Raw genomic sequence first — 20,216 nt, forward strand, 5'->3', positions numbered from 1 at the left:
CATTTCTTTTTAATTTGTGTGGGGGGAAAGCTAACTTTAAGTTTGTGTTTACCAGGCTCCTTAAGGCAACAAATTAATTTCTGTATTTATTAATTATTAATTAAAATGGTTTGATAGGTCACTCCGGGAAAGCACCCAGGAGACTCCTGGCAGAATAGCAGCTATAGCAGGCTGTTGTGATTATGGTGTTCGGAGTTTTTTTTTTTGTTTGTTTGTTTTTTTACAGATTTTTATATTAGGTAAAATATTGACCAGCTCGTAATAACCATTTCGTCCTCTTTGTTCTCCAACAGAGGAACACATGTACATTAAGATATCAAAGTTCATGTTGTCACATCAGGATTTGCACATGAAGAAAGTTCCAGATTTCTATAAACTATTCTACAGCTTCGATATAGAGGTAGAGCATTATCTGGTATCGATGTTCTCTGTACAGTTTTATGTTTATCTAGGTCTGTTTGTGCAGTGTTGTGATAATAATCTGTAGAATGTCTTATTGTGAAATATTATCTGACTCATATCTGTACAATATTATCTGTTATCTAAACATGTTTGTAGAATATTATTAGATCTTTTTCTGTCTATTATCTGTGTAGTATTATCAGGTGTCTCTCTCTGTGTCATGTTATTGGTTTTTAATTTGCAGTAAAACAGTGCTCTGATTTCTTTCTGTAGAATGTTCCCTGATGACTCTCTGTCACGTATTATCTGTAATATATCTGGAGACTATTATCTGATATTTTGTCAGATGTTTTTCTAAAATGTAGTCTGCAGAGAGTTTCCTGGTCTATTTCTGTAGATTATGTGTTATCTAGTTGTGTATTATTTAATATCTTTAACATATTATTTTATACCGGAGTATGACCTGATAATTGTACGTTATTATTTTATATGTCTGGGGTATTGTCTCTTAATTGTGTGGGTTCTCCCTGATATCTGCCTGTATGGTATTACCAATCACCTGTTTGTTGATCACATGAGAATTGTAATGCATTATGTAGAGCTGATAGATCTAGCTTATTTTCTGCACACACATTACTCCTGCCGACAGGCTGAACATAGAACCCGCTGTCTTGTAGTATATAGCATTCGTGAGGTAAATCAAGTCCGTAATCTCGGTGTATTATCTATTCGTTATCTGCAGTGTGCTCCCTGATATCTACCTATTCTGTTATCTGTATTTCTGTTATCTCCTGTAGAATGCTCACTATGAAGAGTTACACCAACCAAAGATTTAGTTGTAGCCCTGGCTAGCACGCACTCCACCCCCTCCATCTCCCCACATAAAATAAATAGAGATAAATTAAACTTACCATAATTTCTGTAACAATGCCAAGTTCTCTCTGCAGCCTGATCCTTCTCCTCAAACGTACAGACTCCAAGCACCATGACCACTTCAAATGTCTGAAGTGGTCATGGTTCTTGGAGTAACCTTTGAAACGTTTGTATGTTATGCCTTGCCTGTAGTGTATCACCTAATATTTATCAGAGTATTCTCCTACATCTTTCATCTGCCTGCAGTATTTGTAGTCTGTTCTCTGATGTCTGTCATTCATTTTTGGACATCCATGTTTATCCTTTCGATATGTGATTGCAAACACCATTTCCTGTGTTAATGATACTTGAAGATATTTTTATGTACATATATTTATGTATTGTTTCTGACAGCACAAATTGGAGCGTGAGTGGATACTGACATTTATGAGGGATGGACTTCGGGATAAATACTGCTACGAACTTTACGATTACCAGAGAATTATTCAGATCATAATGACTTTTTATATCAGCCCGTTGTGCGATGAAGCAGCGCAGGTAAAAAATATAATCAATAATTTAGCAAAAACAGAAATACACACACACACACAGTATATTAAATTACGCTTTTCCCTAGCTCAGTGTTTTGCGCAACAGTCCAGGTTTTGTCAGTGTCTCCATTGGAATAAGAAAGGGAAATATGTAAATCCTGGATTGTTTGGATCCTGAGAACTGGTTTGGGAACCATAGCCCAAGACAGTTGCTTGTAAGCACATTGTTAAACCTACAATATCTGTGGTAGGAAAATTGTCTCTCATTAACCATTACCCTGTCTGTGTACCTACCTATTGCTCTTCGACCTTGTTAGAGCTGTAGCTGATAACGAATCTGTCTGGTCCTAAAATTAAATGAAAACTAATAGAAGAAAATACATTGTATGCATGTAATCTGATGTGGTTTAGTCCTATTTTATTCAGATTTTCTTTTCTTCCAGAAACTAATCTTGGAGATATTGCTGAATGCATCTACCATCACAAAAGCTGCATACCAGCTTATCCGGGACCACAGCTTGTTAACCTGGATACTCAATATCCTTGAGAAACGGTATGTTATAAGCTCAGCCTTTTACACCTCTGTATAGGGACCCATTTTGTCATTTTAGTAGGACAGATCGGGCTTGTCTGTCTGGCTCTTCTGATCTAACTGATTATCAATACTAATTAAATTGATGCTAATCTGTCAGTCTCTTCTGAACTTTGTCCTTATCTCATTTGAGTAGTTTAGTAGCTTATCACTTTAAACTACCAATACCATCCTGTGTGTATAACTATAACTAGCTTTCCACTAACCTCACCAAAATAAGCAAATGCATTTACTAAATTCATGTATACAATACAACAATAGGTCAGCGCTAATCAACAAACAATATGTGGACAGGCAACAACCCTAACAAAGGGAATCCCTCCAAACCCTTCAATAAAACAAAAGAACAGTACAAAAAATGAAGGGCTTCGCCAATGAAACCTGTAGAGAGTAAAAAGAAAAATAAATAAATCGTCCAAAATAAAGTCTCATTAGAACAGCAGGGGAAGGTCAAAAGTACTTGGGAACACTCTTCTTCTTCTTCTTCAGGGATGGGTACGTCAGAGTGTCTTAGGGTATTCGTATATATATATATGGAGACAAGAAGGATATACGAAGGCAACCAATATTCGTATATATATATATGGAGTATTCGTGTATATATGGAGACAAGAAGGAGATACGAAGGCAAGCAATATTCGTATATATATGGAGTATTCGTATATATATATGGAGACAAGAAGGAGATACGAAGGCAACCAATATTCGTATATATATGGAGTATTCGTGTATATATGGAGATACGAAGGCAACCAATAGTGCAATAAGTCAAGATCCAAAATGTGATGTGTATAAAAAGATGGTATCTATCTTATTCCAATATCCATAATCTGCTAACATTCTGATATCTCAGTAGTTTATCTATATAGTCACTTTGGTATACAGTAGAAGAATTTAATATATTATATATCAGCACAATATTATTTTCTGGTTTAAAAAGCACGAGAGGATATATTTAAGAGTAATAACCCATCCTTCTCTATTCCCACTCACTGGAATTAAAATGATCACTGATTCTGAAAATTCCATTTCACTAATGCATCTTTTTTTTTTTTTTTTTCTTTGAAAACTTTTTCAGGTTTCTCGAGAACAATATATTGGCCAGCATCGTTTCACTATTAAACAATTTATGGGTAACAAATCTGGGCAATAAAGAGAGTCAGCTGACAGCTGATGCGCAGAGTAACGAAGAACCTCTAGAGAAGCAAAAGTTCCTCCCTCTCCAGTTGGTCAATGAATTTCTCAACGTATTATTGTCATTGCTCAGACACATCCGGTAGGTAGTGTTCTCCTATCTTTATTCACAGAAGGAGAAGTCATGGCCATGGTGGCATGCATTCAACATATCAAACTCATGAGTGCCATAGCAAAGATTACCCTGCAGAAATAGTTATACCTTGGCACTACGAGTTAATAAAACCGCTTGTAGAAGATATTTCTTAAGTACCGTCTTCTGTATTGTGTTAAAGTTTTTTACCTTAATCCCAGATTTTTCTGAGTGGGACTGTGTTATGGAAATTTTAAAAACGAGAAGTAGACAAATACTTGTCATCATTCTTGTCATCATGAATAATAAGAGGAAATGTCACTTTGTATTCTTTGCGCAATCAAGTAGCTTACTTTAAAAAAAAAAAATGGTTTTATTTCTTTCTATTTTAAATGACATATTGTGTAAAATAGTTAACTCTTAATGTGTTTGTACGCATTGCACTGCAAGGGAGATTTCCATGTGCACGTATGGAATTTCACTGTTCGACACATCTCAGAAGGAAACACTCAGGGAGAAGATATAGGCATGCATATTCTGTGTATCACTTTGTGAATCAACACAGTAAAGGAGGAGACTATATTTAAAAGAAGAAAAACCACAACAAGAGGGACATAGTCTTAAATTAGAGGGGCAAAGGTTTAAAAATAATATCAGGAAGTATTACTTTACTGAGAGGGTAGTGGATGCATGGCCTTCCAGCTGAAGTGGTAGAGGTTAACACAGTAAAGGAGTTTAAGCATGCGTGGGATAGGCATGAGGCTATCCTAACTATAAGATAAGGCCAGGGACTAATGAAAGTAATTAGAAAATTGGGCAGACTAGATGGGCCGAATGGTACTTATCTGCCGTCACATTCTATGTTTCTATGTTGTTGTAAAAGTAAAGGTATAATTGGCCTGACAAGTAAGTCACATATGTCTGCATGTGTTGAGGCTTTCATTTACACTGCTGCTTTTTTCTCTCATTTATAAATACGAGTGTAATAAAGTACAATCATCCAATTAATGTTATACATTTTATTTATTACTTTGTTTTGTAACAGGCCGAACTTAGATTCTGACCACCTGAACCAGTATTTTAGCACTGTAGGTTCTGTATTGAGACATCGCTCAGTGGTTCTGAGGGCCTTTAAAGAGATGGGCAGATTCGCTGTAAATGAACAGATCTTATCCAATATGGACATCCTCCTTTTTCTGCACAAGTGGAGCGTGATTGAAAGGGACCTGGAACTTCAACAAAGTCTGACTGCCCTGGCTCAAGAACATAACGTGAAAGAATTGCTGAGTATGTGTACTGCCCTGTTACTAGTGCATTGAAGTTTGACACAGTTGAATTAAGGGGCATTTTTAACATTGCTTGCAATATCTGATGGACTGTCTAACCTATCTAGCTGGTGATGTGTGCAGCTGGTCACACACATCTTCTCAGTGAAGCCTTTCATACTGTCTGCAACATTATAGACTGTGCACCCCTACAACACCCACTGTTGATGCAGAACCCAGTGAGTGAGGAATACAGTGGAGTTTTACATAGAATGTATTTTCAAAATCTGTTCAGATGTATTCAGGTTATGTACGCCATGTGTTTTAACTAGGCATGTAATGACAGAAATCGTTATGTTTTTTTTTTTTTACATTCTACTGTCTCTGGCTTTTTGATACTTTGATTATCGGTTCCCTTTTCCAAGCATAGTAATGCTACCTTTGGAGAGGTGTGTTTTCTGTTGGCTGATGTCACTGCCACTACGCACGCATCCTATTTTCAATTTTCTAGCGTAAAGATACTGAAACATACATGTTTTTCCTTTTTTTTTTTTTGAAGATCCACATGTCCACTGTTAATTAGCATTGATTACTTCTTTTTTATAACTTTTTTTTTTTTTCCGTAGGCAATATTAAAGAGAAATTTAAAGCACAGGGTGTCCAGCAACGCAGGAAGAAGACAAACACTGAAAAGAAAGCAAGTATTGAAGAAGTTCTTCATGTGTCCACTTGTGGAATAGTGAGAGCGCATATGAAATCCATTTTGATCCATTGGGAACCTGTTTTTGCAAATCATTCCTCGCTAGTGACTAAAGATCAGTGTGAATCGGTGGATGATCCTAGCCAGTTAACCACAAACGATGATAAAACTTTAGACAACCCCAGGGACATCAATGACCTTGTGTGCGCCGTGGCCTGCCTTGTAGCAAAGTGGATTTTTAAAGCCGAAAGTGAGTGTACCGTGAACACATCCGAAAGTTACAAATCGATCCTGTGGTTTAAATGTAGCATCCTGCCACACTCGGCCGTTGTGCTCGAGCTTCTGAAAGACACTACATGGAGAAACATGATTTTCAAGCTGTACAATAGAATGTGCAGTGATTCACAAGTGGAGACTACCAGCCTTGAACTGCTGCATGTATTTAACGCAGTTATGGAACAGTTAACTAAGACTCTGAATTTGGGAAAAGCATCGTACCATAATGCCATTAAAGATCTCTGCTTGCTTTCTGATAAAAAGATTGACGAGAAAAGAAGAGGTAAGTGAATATCTGTGATCGAAATACTTATTTTCAGTGGGAAACAAATCTAGGACTCATATGCAATTTTTTGGTTGTTGTTCGTATACTATAAATGTAAGTGCAGTAAACCATTTGAGTGGATGATCTGATCTTAAAGGAAATCTGTAGAGTGTAGACACTAAAACAACTTTAGTTTAATAAAGCAGTTTTGGCGTGTAGATCATAACTCTGCAGTCTAACTGCTCAATTCTCTGCCATTTAGAATCACTTTGTAACCAGCACAGCCTTTTTAAACACTTCTTGTAAAGAGAAATCTAATTTTTACACTTCCTTTATTGCACATTCTGTTTAATTTTGAATTTTGTACCTTCTGTTCTGTCAATTGCTTCCTTGACTTTGCAGTAGCCTCCAGTGTGTGATTAAATTTCAATTTACAGAGCAGGAGTTGACATCTGATTGAAAATATATACATTTTTATCATGCAGGCTGTGTCAGTCAGAGCCAAGGGAGATTTGGCTAGGGCTGTATAAATGGAACAAAGGTAATTTAACTTATAAATGGCAGAGGATTGAGCAGTGAGACTGCAGGGGCATTATCTATGCACAAAAATTGCTTCATTAAGCTAAATTTGGTGACCAACGTTTTAGTGTCCCTTTAAAAATACTGCATTAATAAGCCATAATAAACCTGTTGACCAAATATTGTATAGAATCCCATCTAGATAACATCTGAGCTAGTTGTATTGCTAGTTTTTAATCTCTGTGCCAGCAGATCACGGGTAATGGGTAAACATAGCCGTTTGAATCATCCATCATCTATACACTTGCGAGGGGTGTGGCTATCTCAAAATGTTAATAAAATCTCCAAATTTAAAAAAAAAACAGAAAAAGGCGCAAGCATTTAAAAAAATTTATACAAAATGTCTTTAGACATTTCCCTTAGAAAGAAACTGGATGCACAGCTGCACATGAGCTCAACAAGACTATAAAACTGGGATCTTCATTACCATGTTTTTCAAAAGATAAAATGTAAAACAAATACTTGTGCTATCTTGATTTTGCTGTTGATCCAAAAGAAGGCATAATACCCAGTCTGAAGCGCTTCCAATTTTGCAACAGACTAGGAAAAAAATTCCTTCTTGACCCCAGAATGTCATTCAGATATCTCCTTGGATCAAGAATATATTACCCCACTAATTAAACAGTATATCCCTAAATATTATGTTTTTGCAAGTATGCATCTAGTTGCTATTTGAACATCTGGACAGATTCTGATAAAACCGTCTCTTCAGGCAGAGAATTCCACATCCTTATTGTTCTTATATAAACCCTTTCCTTTGCCTTAGCCGAAATCTCCTTTCTTCCAGTCTAAATGCGTGATCTTGTGTCCTGTATAGTCCATTTATTGACCCAACTAATTTATATAGTTTTGTTGTTGTTGCATAATGTGTTATTAGTTTGGCCTTTAACAATCCTGTTAAAAGTTCGCTATGTTTATAAGAGGTGTAATTTCACAGAGGAATCACAGATGAAAAATGGCTACAGGAAACATTTCACTCAACTTCAATCACTTTTAGTAATGCATTGGGTTTTATTATCTTATTTATACCTGCCTGCATTAATATACTAAAAAGTGTCTTAGGTTTGAAACATTGACTTGCTGTGTTTTGTATTTTCTTTCCAGCTGCTGGTAATTTCTTGATGTTTCTTTACATTGTGGACGTCTGGCTTGGTGAAAAATCGACAGATCTGTTTGGAACTCATGTGAAAAGTGTATGTGAGTCAGGTGACGTAAACATTCCTAGCTCTGCGAAAAAGACTCCGGAACTGAAGAAGGAAGGAGTTCAGAATGTGATTGTATCACTTTGTAAAGAATTGTCTTCATCTGTGGTCCCCACTTGACATGAACTGCATTATTAGCCAACGTGGGTTTCAGACCTGACCACATTTATGAACTGAATCATGTGCTCAGCATATTAATTCTGGAACTTATAGGGTAACTCCAGGAACCATAAAGACTTCAACTTAATGTAGTTGTTTTGGTGTCTGGAGGTCCTGGATTCTATTATATCTTATGGGTTTAAACCATTTTCGAACATTTTAACCCCAATTTCATCTTGATGGCCTCCATCAACTTGGCCCATCTGCCTCCTCAGTCTGCCTTGGCTCCAATGCAAAGTTCTCTGGGTGCATTGATGGGCTGAGATAAAAATCTAAACCTCATCTGGTCCAACTTTGCAGGCTAACTAGTTGTGCCTACTAAAACTGATCAGAACATCTGACTTCTAAAATGTTAGGAGAGTGGAGATATTTAGATTGGTATGACTCCAATGTCTCGCCTGCCAAGAGCAAGTATGTATTTGAAAGCATGTGAAGGAATAAGATAAGTGCCTATGAATTTATAGATTGTTCATGCCTCTACAGTCTACTACAATATCTTGTGAGCTACATTTTATTCACAATTCTTCTTGTAAAATAAAAAGCTTCTAAGCTAGTGCACTATTAATGTTTTCTTATCCTGTTATTCAGCTGTGCATGTGAATGTGTCCTACCTCTGACAGAGGTATATTTTGGTTGTGGCTTAATGAATCCCTTGCCTTTTGCTCAACCCCTTTTTATGCCTGCTCCTTGTACGTGATCCTCTAAACTATTCCCACTGATGCCGGTATGATCATTATACTAATACTGCTAATAATAATAACAAAGTTACATAATATGTTTTTCATATTCTACTGTGAGGTACAGCCTACAATTCTCTCTATACCAGTGGCCGGGGGTCATTTGCCCCTCTTCCCCCTCCTTGCTGGCTCTCTCCTGTCTAGGAGTATAAGTGAAAGCCAAGATTATTAATTAAACAAGGGATTGTTAGAAAATTGAACAGGCAATTGTTTGTTTTACGCCAAATTAGCCAAGCTGGAGAAATAGCTGGTAATATTTCCTCTTTGGAATGTGATGTGTGTGCGAGACAATGTGGGTTGGTATAAGTGATGTGGAAGTGAGGTTGGGGTATATTACATGGTAAGTTGGGTGGGTGTGTAAATTGCTGGTTGTGTAGGGGACACATAAAAGGATGTGTGATTAGATGGTGAGTTGTATATGACTGTGTGTGTGTGTGTGTGTTTATATGGTGAGTTGGTTGTATATGACAGATTGTATGTGTGTGTGTGTAGATGGTGAGTTGGATACATGGATGACATGGTGTGTGTTTGTGTCAAAGAACCTAGTTAGTGAACTGGGGGCGAAGTGACGGTGTGTCGGTGAAGTGACATGGGGAGGCAGAGCGTGTGCCTATAGACATGAGTGACAGAAGTTAGGTAAGGGTTTTGGGACAGGATGACTGTGAGGATGGGGGGTGGGGATATATCTATTCAGATGAATTGCAGCAGCAACAGGCGATTTTCATGCTGTGTTGTCGTAGGCAACTGACTGTATTTTATAGCTGGCAGCTGGATCTCTGTCTGTTTCCTGCACTGTGCATTGTAACAACTGTGAGCTCGGGATCCAATCCCAGCGAGGAGCTGCAGCAGCAGTTGCTAGGAGAAGAGGAGACTGAAAACGGCAAAGAAATTAAAACCAAGCAACGCGACTTGGGGCTGCAATTAAAAAAAGAAAATAAATAATAGTAATAATTAAAATAGAAGATTCCATACAGCACTGTTGTTGCAATGCCCCTGACACCGTAGAAACCTTGCACCCGATGCACCTGCCTTGGCTTGCCCGTGATACATGGGAATAGTTATAGCAAGCAAGCCCTATAAGGTAAAATAACTCTGGAGTGGTTTTCTTTTCAATATCTGCAACTTTTCTTTACAACATAACGGGTGAAAGCACTGGCAGTCTATAGGAAGTCAATAGATACATTTAAGGATCGCACACCCTGGAATGCTGGGAAATCTCTGGAAATTATAGTGATTAACTGGGATACAAGCCTTTAATATAACATGATAGGACACAAAGTGCGCATGCTCTGTGGTAGTTAAATTATATGTGTATGAGAGCACTGAATTGATGACATTTCTTAAAGGACCACTATAGGCACCCAGAGCACTTCAGCTTAATGAAGTGGTCTGGGTGCCAGGTCCATGTAGGATTAACCCTTTCTTCTATAAACAGCAGTTTCAGAGAAACTGCTATGTTTACATTAGGGTTAATCCAGCCTCTAGTGGCTGTCTCATTGACAGCCGCTAGAGGCGCTTCCGCGCTTCTCACTGTGATTTTCACAGTGAGAAGACGCCAGCGTCCATAGACTGGCTGAATGCGCGCGCGGGTCCTGCCGCGCATGCGCATTCAGCCGATGACGGTGATATGGAGGAGGAGAGTTCCCCGCCCGGCGCTGGAGAAAGAGTTACATTTAACCCCTTCCACCCCCTAGAGCCCGGCGGGTGGGGGCACCCTCAGGGCACTATAATGCCAGGAAAACAAGTATGTTTTCCTGGCACTATAGTGGTCCTTTAATTTAATGCATTTTAAGTATATTTGTATAAGTAAAAGATTATATTTTATTTATATCCCAAATAATAGGCCTTGTCAACCACTGTATGAGGTACCAAAACATGCAACTCCTAGCAAAACCCAGATCGGGTTTAATATTTGTGCAGGCACTAGGAGGAATTCAGTGTAATTAGGTTGGTTGTGCGTGATGTGACGAATGACGGTCATATCTTTTATCCTCTTACCTGAAATGCTGAATACTGTCCCCATTGTCATTTCACTCTGGAACTGTGGCTACGTAGATTGCTTCTGTTTTCTCATATTCTTTGAGGGTACCTGTAATGACTGATTAAAACATGTATGTCACATTTTACAGTTTGTTTGTTTAGTTTTAGAGCCTCCTCCCAACTGTTACATAACCTACATGTTGCACCTAATGTCTGGGTGCCCTGTGTGACCATCAGACTATACTTGATTGTCATTTTACCAGGTTCAGATTAGTACTTTTATTGCTAATGTCCATTAAAATGCAGCAGCAATAACTACATGTTGTTTAATAAAAAGATTGATGGCATTTTGTAAAAAATAAAATAATAAATCATACATACCGTATATACTCGAGTATAAGCCGAGTTTTTCAGCACATTTTTTGTGCTGAAAAACCCCAACTCGGCTTATACTCGAGTCATAGTCTGTATTATGGCAATTTGCATTGCCATAATACAGACTGGGGGAGAGGGGGGCTGGCAGAGCTGTAACTTACCTCTCCTGCAGCTCCTGTCAGCTCTCTCCTCCTCCGCGCCGTCCGTTCAGCACCTCAGTCAGCTCCCAGTGTAAGTCTCGCGAGAGCCGCGGCTCTCGCGAGACTTACACTGGGAGCTGACAGAGGGAGCTGCACAGACCGCGCGGAGGAGGAGAGAGCTGACAGGAGCTGACAGGAAAGGTAAGTACAGCTCTGCCAGCCCCCCTCTCCCCCCCACTGAACTACCAATGACACTGGACCACCAGGGAAGGAGCCCCCCTCCCTGCCATGTATCAAGCAGGGAGGGGGGACGAAAAAAAAAATAAATTAATTAATAATAAATAATAATACAAAAAAAAAATAATAATATATAAAAAAATAATAATAATAATTAATAATATATTAAATGCCCACCCCCGCCAACACATACACAAACACACACTGCATCTCACACACACTCACACTTCATTCATATACACACACTGCACTCACACACACTCACACTTCATTCATATACACACACTGCACTCACACACACTGCACTCACACACACTGCATTCATACAGACTGCATTCATACACACACTGCACTCATACACACTGCATTCATTATATACACACACTGGAAATAAATATTCAATTAATATATACGCACACACACTGCACTCATACACACACACTGCACTCATACACACACACACACACTGCACTCATACACACACACACACTGCACTCATACACGCACTGCACTCATACACGCACTGCACTCATACGCGCACTGCACTCATACGCGCACTGCACTCATACGCGCACTGCACTCATACGCGCACTGCACTCATACGCGCACTGCACTCATACGCGCACTGCACTCATACGCGCACTGCACTCATACGCACACACTGCATTCATTATATACACACACTGTAAATAAATATTCAATTAATATAATTTTTTTAGGATCTAATTTTATTTAGAAATTTACCAGTAGCTGCTGCATTTCCCACCCTAGTCTTATACTCGAGTCAATAAGTTTTCCCAGTTTTTTGGGGTAAAATTAGGGGCCTCGGCTTATATTCGGGTCGGCTTATACTCGAGTATATACGGTACATATATATATATATATATATATATATATATATATATATATATAAAACCCAATATGGCTACTTTGTATCTGAGTCTCCCTCACACACGCACCTTTTCCATAAATTCAATTTCTGGTTTATATTTACTACCCCAGCTCCCTTTTGTCCGAATGGAAAATTACATTCCAATTTTTACAGATACAGATTGTTCTCACTGCTTACCGTATATACTCGAGTATAAGCCGACCCGAATATAAGCCGAGGCCCCTAATTTTACCCCAAAAAACTGGGAAAACGTATTGACTCGAGTAGAAGACTAGGGTGGGAAATGCAGCAGCTACTGGTAAATTTCTAAATAAAATTAGATCCTAAAAAAAATATATTAATTGAATATTTATTTACAGTGTGTGTGTATATGAGTGCAGTGTGTGTATGATTACAATGTGTGTGTAGGAGTGCTGTGTGTGTGTGTGTTGCAGAGCCTTGGTGGGGGGTGGGCAATTTTATTATTTTTTTATTATTATTTTAATATTTTTTTTATTTTTTATTTTATTTAATTATTATTTTTTTATTAATATTTTATTATTATTTATATAAATATATATATATATATATATATATATATATATATATATATATATATATATATATATTCGTCCCCTCTCCCTGCTTGATACATGGCAGGGAGGGAGGCTCTCCTTCCCTGGTGGTCCAGTGGCATTGGTAGTTCAGTGGTGGGGGGGAGAGGGCTGGCAGAGCTGTTACTTACCTCTCCTGTCAGCTCCCTCTGTCAGCTCACAGTGTAAGTCTCGCGAGAGACGCACTATGACCCCGCGGCTCTCGCAAGACTTACACTGGGAGCTGACAGAGGTGCTGAACGGAACGGCGCGGAGGAGAAGGGAGCTGACAGGAGCTGCAGGAGAGGTAAGTAAACACTCTGCAGCCCCCACAGCCCCCAGTCTGTATTATGGCAATGTAAGTTGCCATAATACAGACATTGACTCGAGTCGAGTATAAGCTGAGTTGGGGTTTTTCAGCACAAAAAATGTGCTGAAAAACTCGGCTTATACTCGAGTATATATGGTACTCCTGTAGCCCAGCACAGCTAACTTAAAGGAACACTATAGTCACCTAAATTACTTTAGCTAAATAAAGCAGTTTTAGTGTTAGAGTTAAATCACTTTGCTTCTGTTTATGCAGCATTAGCCACACCTCCCCTGGCTATGATTGACAGAGCCTGCATGAAAAAAAAAAAACTGGTTTCACTTTCAAACAGATGTAATTTACCTTAAAGGGACACTATAGTCACCTGAACAACTACAGCTTAATGTAGTTGTTCAGGTATTATCTATAGCTCCCTGCAGGCAATCTAATGTAAACACTGTATTTTCAGAGAAAATACAGTGTTTACATTGATTGATAGGAATACCTCCAGTGGCCGTCACTCAGACGGCCACTAGAGGGACTCCCTATCACGCAGGGCCCTAAAAAGGCCCTGGACACGTCAGATGTATTAAAATTCGCCTGACGTGTTCAGGAGAGAGAAGGCACTGTGTGCGCGCCTTCTCTCTCCAGCCTGTCAGCGGAGGAGGGGGGCGGGCAAAGTCACTCAGCTCAGCTCGCGGGCGCGCACACCGTGCACATGCGCGGTAGTGCGCTGAGCACTTTAGAGGGCGGCATGAATGCCGCCCTCTGAAGTATGTGCGGCACCCTCTGAAGTATGTGCGGCACCCTCTGAAGTATGTGCGGCGAAGCCGCGCATGCGCACAAGGGAGCAATGACGCTTCTGATTGCTCCCTGCTCGCGCCCGCCTATTTAGTCATTTTGAATAATTGTATCTCAATCTCTAAATTGAACTTTAATCACATACAGGAGGCTCTTGCAGGGTCTAGCAAGCTATTAACATAGCAAGGGCTAAGAAAATCTTAATTAAACAGAACTTGCAATAAAGAAAGCCTAAATAGGGCTCTCTTTACAGGAAGTGTTTATGGAAGGCTGTGCAAGTCACATGCAGGGAGGTGTGACTAGGGTTCATAAACAAAGGGATTTAACTCCTAAATGGCAGAGGATTGAGCAGTGAGGCTGCAGGGGCATGTCCTATACACCAAAACTGCTTCATTAAGCTAAAGTTGTTCAGGTGACTATAGTGTCCCTTTAAGCAACCCACTAACAGGAAATGATACAATGTCTGCCAAAAAAAATACAGATTGGGCACTCCATAGTCCATACGGTAGCTACTGCAATGCCAAAGACTGATGGCGCATGCCTGGCTCCTCCCTATCAAAGCTGTCATTGGACACTTCATGGTGAGTAGCAGGAGCCTGCAACAGATCCCCAGATTAAACAAATCTTTTTATTCTACTCCTGTGTTGTTATTCAATTCATTATAATATTGTTTTCAGTTTGTCTGTTTACGTAACATGAGGCGATTCCAAGATAATAGCAAAGTAAGGCTTCCTATCAGATGATCTCACTGAGAAAAAATGTTTGCGCATGCTCACAAGCCTTCCAATGCAAATGTATGGAAGAGCATTGGATTAGCTGAGATCATCTTTCTCCATGATCTCACCCAAGGAGGTGGGGCTTGCTTTGGAGAACAGCGTTGTGAGGGAGAAAAGGTAAGTAATAGACCTTTTTTTTTTTTTTTTTTTTTACTGCAGGTGGGAGCTGGTCACCTTAACAGCCAACAGGACACTATAGCCTTAGAAACACCCATTTGTATTTATTGTTTCCTTTAAGGTCAATGTCCAAATGAGCTGTGAACACTTATCCTAATTAATTATAATGCATTTTAAACAAAGATTCTGAAATAGAACACACAGAGTAAACAGAACAACCAGTGCGCTAAGTTACAATGTCATTTCCGTTGCTGAGCTCGAACATTTAGTTTCTTACCACGGAGGTCAGATTTTATATCTTCATTCAATAAAAAATGTAATTAAATGCAGTCTGTTTGATCACTTGATTGGGTTTTCCATCTATACGAAGTTAAATTACCCATTATAAAGACCGTTTGTATGTGTCTAATTTAGAACTTTTAGTGCCTGATTGCTGTCTCATTTGTGGCATATAATTGGTTCTTACACGTTATTTGAGTTGCTACTGTTTCTTTTACCATAACTTTATGCTTTCGATCTACAGACAAAGCCGGCTCTGTGCTGATGAGCCTCATCAAAGGCCAAGTGTACTTACTGTGGCTGGATACAGATTATTTTAGTTTAGGGGTACCCAAAAGGTAGATCCACAGATTATTTAAAACTACAACTGCCCTGTTTTGCCTTTCTAAACGTTATTTAGTTGACTCACACATTTAGAGAATTTCAGAGAGATAAGCGAGCTTCATCAAGACCTTTTATTGAATATTTTATAATTTCATAACATGATAGTGTCAATGTACATGTATCAATGAACAATTTATTAAATGCCCTGGAAGATTTGTTTTTTCCTTTAAATAAATATGAAAACAATTCTGGATCTTGACTCTTCAGACAACAGATATATCAGTGAGACAGCGACTAGAGGCTGGATTAACCCTAATGTAAACATAGCAGTTTCTCTGACACTGCTATGTTTTCAGCTGCAGGGTTAAAACTAGAGGGACCTGGCACCTAGACCACTTCATCGAGCTAAAGTGGTCTGCGTGCCTATAGTATAGTATATGGTCCTTTAATAATAATTTAAATAAAAAAAGTCAAAACTTTAGACTTTTAGTCCCTTTTTGAAGTACAATAATGCATTCCTACAGAAAATACAAACCCCAGTATTTTTGATAATGTATTAACTTTTGGGGATTAAGGACCAAAAATAACTTACTGTGTTCGCGTTGAGAAAGTTCTCGATATGTAGAGCAAAGTAAGGAATAAAAATACCACAAAAAGTGCAAGGCCGACCCAAAAAGCAATGACAATCGAATCTGCAAATTAAAAACATATCAGTGACAGGTTGAGGTTAATAACATGAGATCAGACACAACAACAGGTGTAGTGAGAGTGCTCCAATTTAACCTTAACAGGTTATATCTACTAAACATCATTTTTTAAATTTATTTGGGCAGTCGTTATATGGGACAGTCCCTTGTTCATTGCCATAAGGCAGGGGTGCCCAACAGGTAGACCCCTAGCTGTTTTTTAAACTACAACTTACATGATGCTTTGTCATTCTAAAGATATTCTAAATGCATGCAAAGCATCATGGGCGTTGTAGTCTTACAACATCTGAGGATCTACCCATTAGGCACCACTGCTATAAGGCTTTTAAGCAATCGTTGACAATTGTATTATTTTATATTATTTATTATATACACTCTTATATGTTTTACTGTATATTTTAGGCGCAACCTTTTTTTGTTCTATTTTGCATCATTTCTTATCATTAGGGGATTATAGGGGACTCCCCTTTAAGGATTGCAGCCTTACTATAATTATTTTCTTGTGTGGCAATCTAGCGCTGATTTTTTCTCTTTCCAGCCCCTTGTTCATTGCTATAAGGATTCTCTTTGTTATCTAGTGATTAATCCATCCGTTTTTCAAAGAGATAAACAGAAATAAACTGTTTGGGTATATTAGAACATACATTGAGAAACTCAGATCCAATCTGTAAATCAATGTGTTGGAGCCTGACCTCCTAAATCTGATTGCAGAAAAATCACTATAAATTGTGTTAATTGCATTTTTCTTTCTTTCTAAGATCACACAAAAGTTATTAAAATATCTATAATATATTCTGGGATGGCTGCCTCTCATCATACTATTTCTATAACTGACAAAGTAGAGATTGTAGCCGTATTAGTCCAGTGATGTAGATATAAAATTCGTATCTTGTAATATCTTTTTTTTTTATTGGACTAACAGAATTTTGTAATGACAAGCTTTCGGGAGAACCTCCCTTTCTCAAGTCTGAAGCATTTCTGAGCAAGATGACACATAGAATTCAAAGTTGAGTTGTGATACAGGGGTTAAAGCCACATGAGTGCAGATAAGACACAGGTCTGACAGAAAATAGACAACATTCTTGCAGAGATTGGTAAATATCTTGTGTGAAGATCACTCTGTGAGAATGATGTCTATTTTCTATCAGACCTGTGCCTTATCTGCACTCATGTCGCTTTAACCCCTGTATCACAACTCAACTTTGAGTTCTATGTGTCATCTTGCTCAGAAATGCTTTAGACTTGAGAAAGGGAGGTTCTCCCGAAAGCTTGTCATTAAAAAATTGTTAGTCCGCCCGGTCCTGCAAATACAACAGACTCACCAGCAGAGACTCCCTCCACGCCGGAGACCACGGCGATACCCGATGGAAATGCACCGTCCACCAAACAGGACATACACAACCTGCTGGTGCACATACAGCAAATGTTTGCGGCAGAGCTCGAAACTGTGCAAGCAGAAGTACAGGCGGTTACGAACAGGGTCCAAACGACAGAAGAGGCCCTCACCAACCTAAAACAGGATTTGACCACCATCAACGACACCGTGCAACACCTACAAACGGCTCAAGCTCACCAAGGTGTCAAAATGGCCTACCTGGAGAACAGAGAACGGAACAGGAACATCAAGATCCCGAGGAGCTTCCCCACTTCGTCAGACGCCTAGTCTCCACCGTTATGTCCGCAAAACACGCAAAACAAAATCAACTTTGACGGCATGTACCGCATTGCCAAATCATCGCAGGCACCAGCTACGGCCACCCGGGACATTATCTTGCGTTGCCAAACTCAAGCCGACAAACAACAGCTCCTCAATGCAGTGAAGGGCAAGACCCCTCTACAATTCGAGTCACACACACTAACGTTCTTCCCGGACCTGAGCAGAGCCACATTACTGTGGCGCAAATCTATGCAGCCGATCACAAAGACACTGCAAGACGCTGGCCTCCCCTACAGGTGGTCGTTCCCTAGAGCTCTCGTGGTCACTCAAGATGGAAAGACTTTCAGGACCCTAGACCCCACAGAAGGAACTGCTTTCCTCCAGGCGCTCGGATTACAGGGCCAAGTTACAACGACAGACACAAGCCGAACCTGGGACATATCCAGAGTCACCCCTTTTACACCCAGTGGTTCCAGTAACTCAGTGACCTGACTTTGTACGGGACAATAGCCTATATTATGTTTCTTCTTATTATGTTTTTTTTTGTTTTAATTTCTTGTTATTCGCCCACGACATTACTACACAAGTCGTTTGCCGCCACTACCCCTCAGTGGAATGCTAAGATTTGCCTAAGAGAGCTATAGTCTAACACAAATGTTGCTCCCCCGTGGAACGTTATCGACAAGTCATACCAACCAAGCAACATGTAAACCTCCCTCTCCCCCCCCCCCCCCCCCCCCCCCCCCCTGCAGGTTAGGGGACAACAACACTAAGAACAGGAGCTATAACTCATAAATATAGTCACACACAGGTTAGACCGCAACTTACACATAGACTTACCTGGTGGTCAACACCTTCTATACCCTAAGATCCCCCACTCCTGGGAACCGCTAGCCAACTCCTAGATGTATATAAAACAAAAAAGGGCCATCTCACAAAAAGACGTAACCGCTCATATATATTTGCAATGTTTTTATCACGACTGTCTTTTAACTTTGTTTAACTGCCTTGAATCACCCGAACAAAATAAAGAATTATAAAAAAAATTGTTAGTCCAATAAAAAAAGTATTACAAGATACGAATTTAATTTATTTTACATCTTTAACTGACATATAGTCAAGTCAATTCCAGTTACTGCGATCCATCTCACCTATATAATAGATGTCACCATTCTAGTATGTTATTTTTTCTTTATGTGATGGGGAGTTAATGTAAATCCTAAAATGCTGCAGAAATTTTATAAATTGTAAAAGCAATTCCGAAGCAAAATTCTACAAGTGGAGAGATCAACCCAAATATTCTATTGCGTCCAAAGCTACATGTTATGTCTAGATCTTTTTTCCATAATATCTCTTCATGTCCCGTGAAACACACAATACAAAACTTGGTATTCTATTAACCTGATTCATCGAGAACTTTGTGAAATGTAAAGGAAAAAAATTAGAGTTTTGTACTTACATTTGTTTGCTTTTAGCTTGCTTTCATCAAAGCTTACAAAATCCACATAGTCGTAATAGTACTCAAAACCATCTGTTACATTGGCCATCTCCACATCCTAACCAATGTTCCTGTAATACCTTTGTTCTCACGCCTTAGAGATTTCTTGCAATTAGCTCCACACAGGTTCACGCAGTCATCGATGTGAGAAAGTTTGGTTTTATACCGTCCGTTTTCATATCAACCTATAACCAAAAGTCCTATGACAGAATCATTGCCTGTTAATGCATTCACCCCCTCCCCTTAGCAAGCAGATAAGGATCTAAAATACACAAGGAATGGGCTGATGGAACACAGGAAATTGTGTGAGCTCTGACAAGCACTGCTGAAATTATACAAGTATAGCAATCGAGAAAAACTTATTATAAGAAAGGCTCCATTTGGTAAAATAAAATGGTATGCAGGGATTTAAAGTGGCACTGTCATGCCGTACTCTTCCTCTTTCCTACTCTTTTTTTTTTTTTTCCATCTATTTCTAACTAAATACATAAGACAAAACAGGGACTGCACACACATACTTCTATCACCAATCACCATGATTACTTAAAATCACTAAAGTAGTCATGGCGGTTGGTATTATCCTTTAATGGATGTTCAATGGCGCACATACACTGGCACGTAGTCACTGATGCCCACACAGGCACACACACACACGCTCATTAACAGACACTGGCGCACAAAGATACTCCTGCTGTATCCCATACAAA

At 39.2% G+C, this 20,216-nt stretch overlaps 1 protein-coding gene and 1 long non-coding RNA gene across 2 annotated transcripts in view; one reads left to right on the top strand and one right to left on the bottom strand.

Moving 5' to 3' along the window:
* The window catches only part of URB1 (URB1 ribosome biogenesis homolog), a 46,507-nt gene extending 38,138 nt beyond the window's left edge, over window positions 1–8,369 (top strand). Inside the window, exons 33-39 of the mRNA XM_063447861.1 lie at window positions 294–400; window positions 1,669–1,812; window positions 2,249–2,358; window positions 3,476–3,673; window positions 4,710–4,951; window positions 5,556–6,188; window positions 7,854–8,369. Coding sequence (XP_063303931.1) covers window positions 294–400; window positions 1,669–1,812; window positions 2,249–2,358; window positions 3,476–3,673; window positions 4,710–4,951; window positions 5,556–6,188; window positions 7,854–8,071 — 1,652 coding nt within the window. The 3' untranslated portion in view covers window positions 8,072–8,369. The remainder of the gene's footprint in view (window positions 1–293; window positions 401–1,668; window positions 1,813–2,248; window positions 2,359–3,475; window positions 3,674–4,709; window positions 4,952–5,555; window positions 6,189–7,853) is intronic.
* A 1,227-nt stretch (window positions 8,370–9,596) lies between these two features.
* LOC134586937 (uncharacterized) lies at window positions 9,597–19,735 on the bottom strand. The gene is made up of 4 exons (XR_010086604.1): window positions 19,471–19,735; window positions 16,240–16,339; window positions 10,846–10,945; window positions 9,597–9,762 (listed from the first exon to the last, which is right to left on the bottom strand). It is a non-coding gene; the product is annotated as an uncharacterized LOC134586937 (long non-coding RNA).
* Between the last annotated feature and the right edge of the window lie 481 nt (window positions 19,736–20,216).

This window comes from Pelobates fuscus, chromosome 1 (genome assembly GCF_036172605.1).
Source record: "Pelobates fuscus isolate aPelFus1 chromosome 1, aPelFus1.pri, whole genome shotgun sequence".
Lineage (NCBI taxonomy): Eukaryota > Metazoa > Chordata > Amphibia > Anura > Pelobatidae > Pelobates > Pelobates fuscus.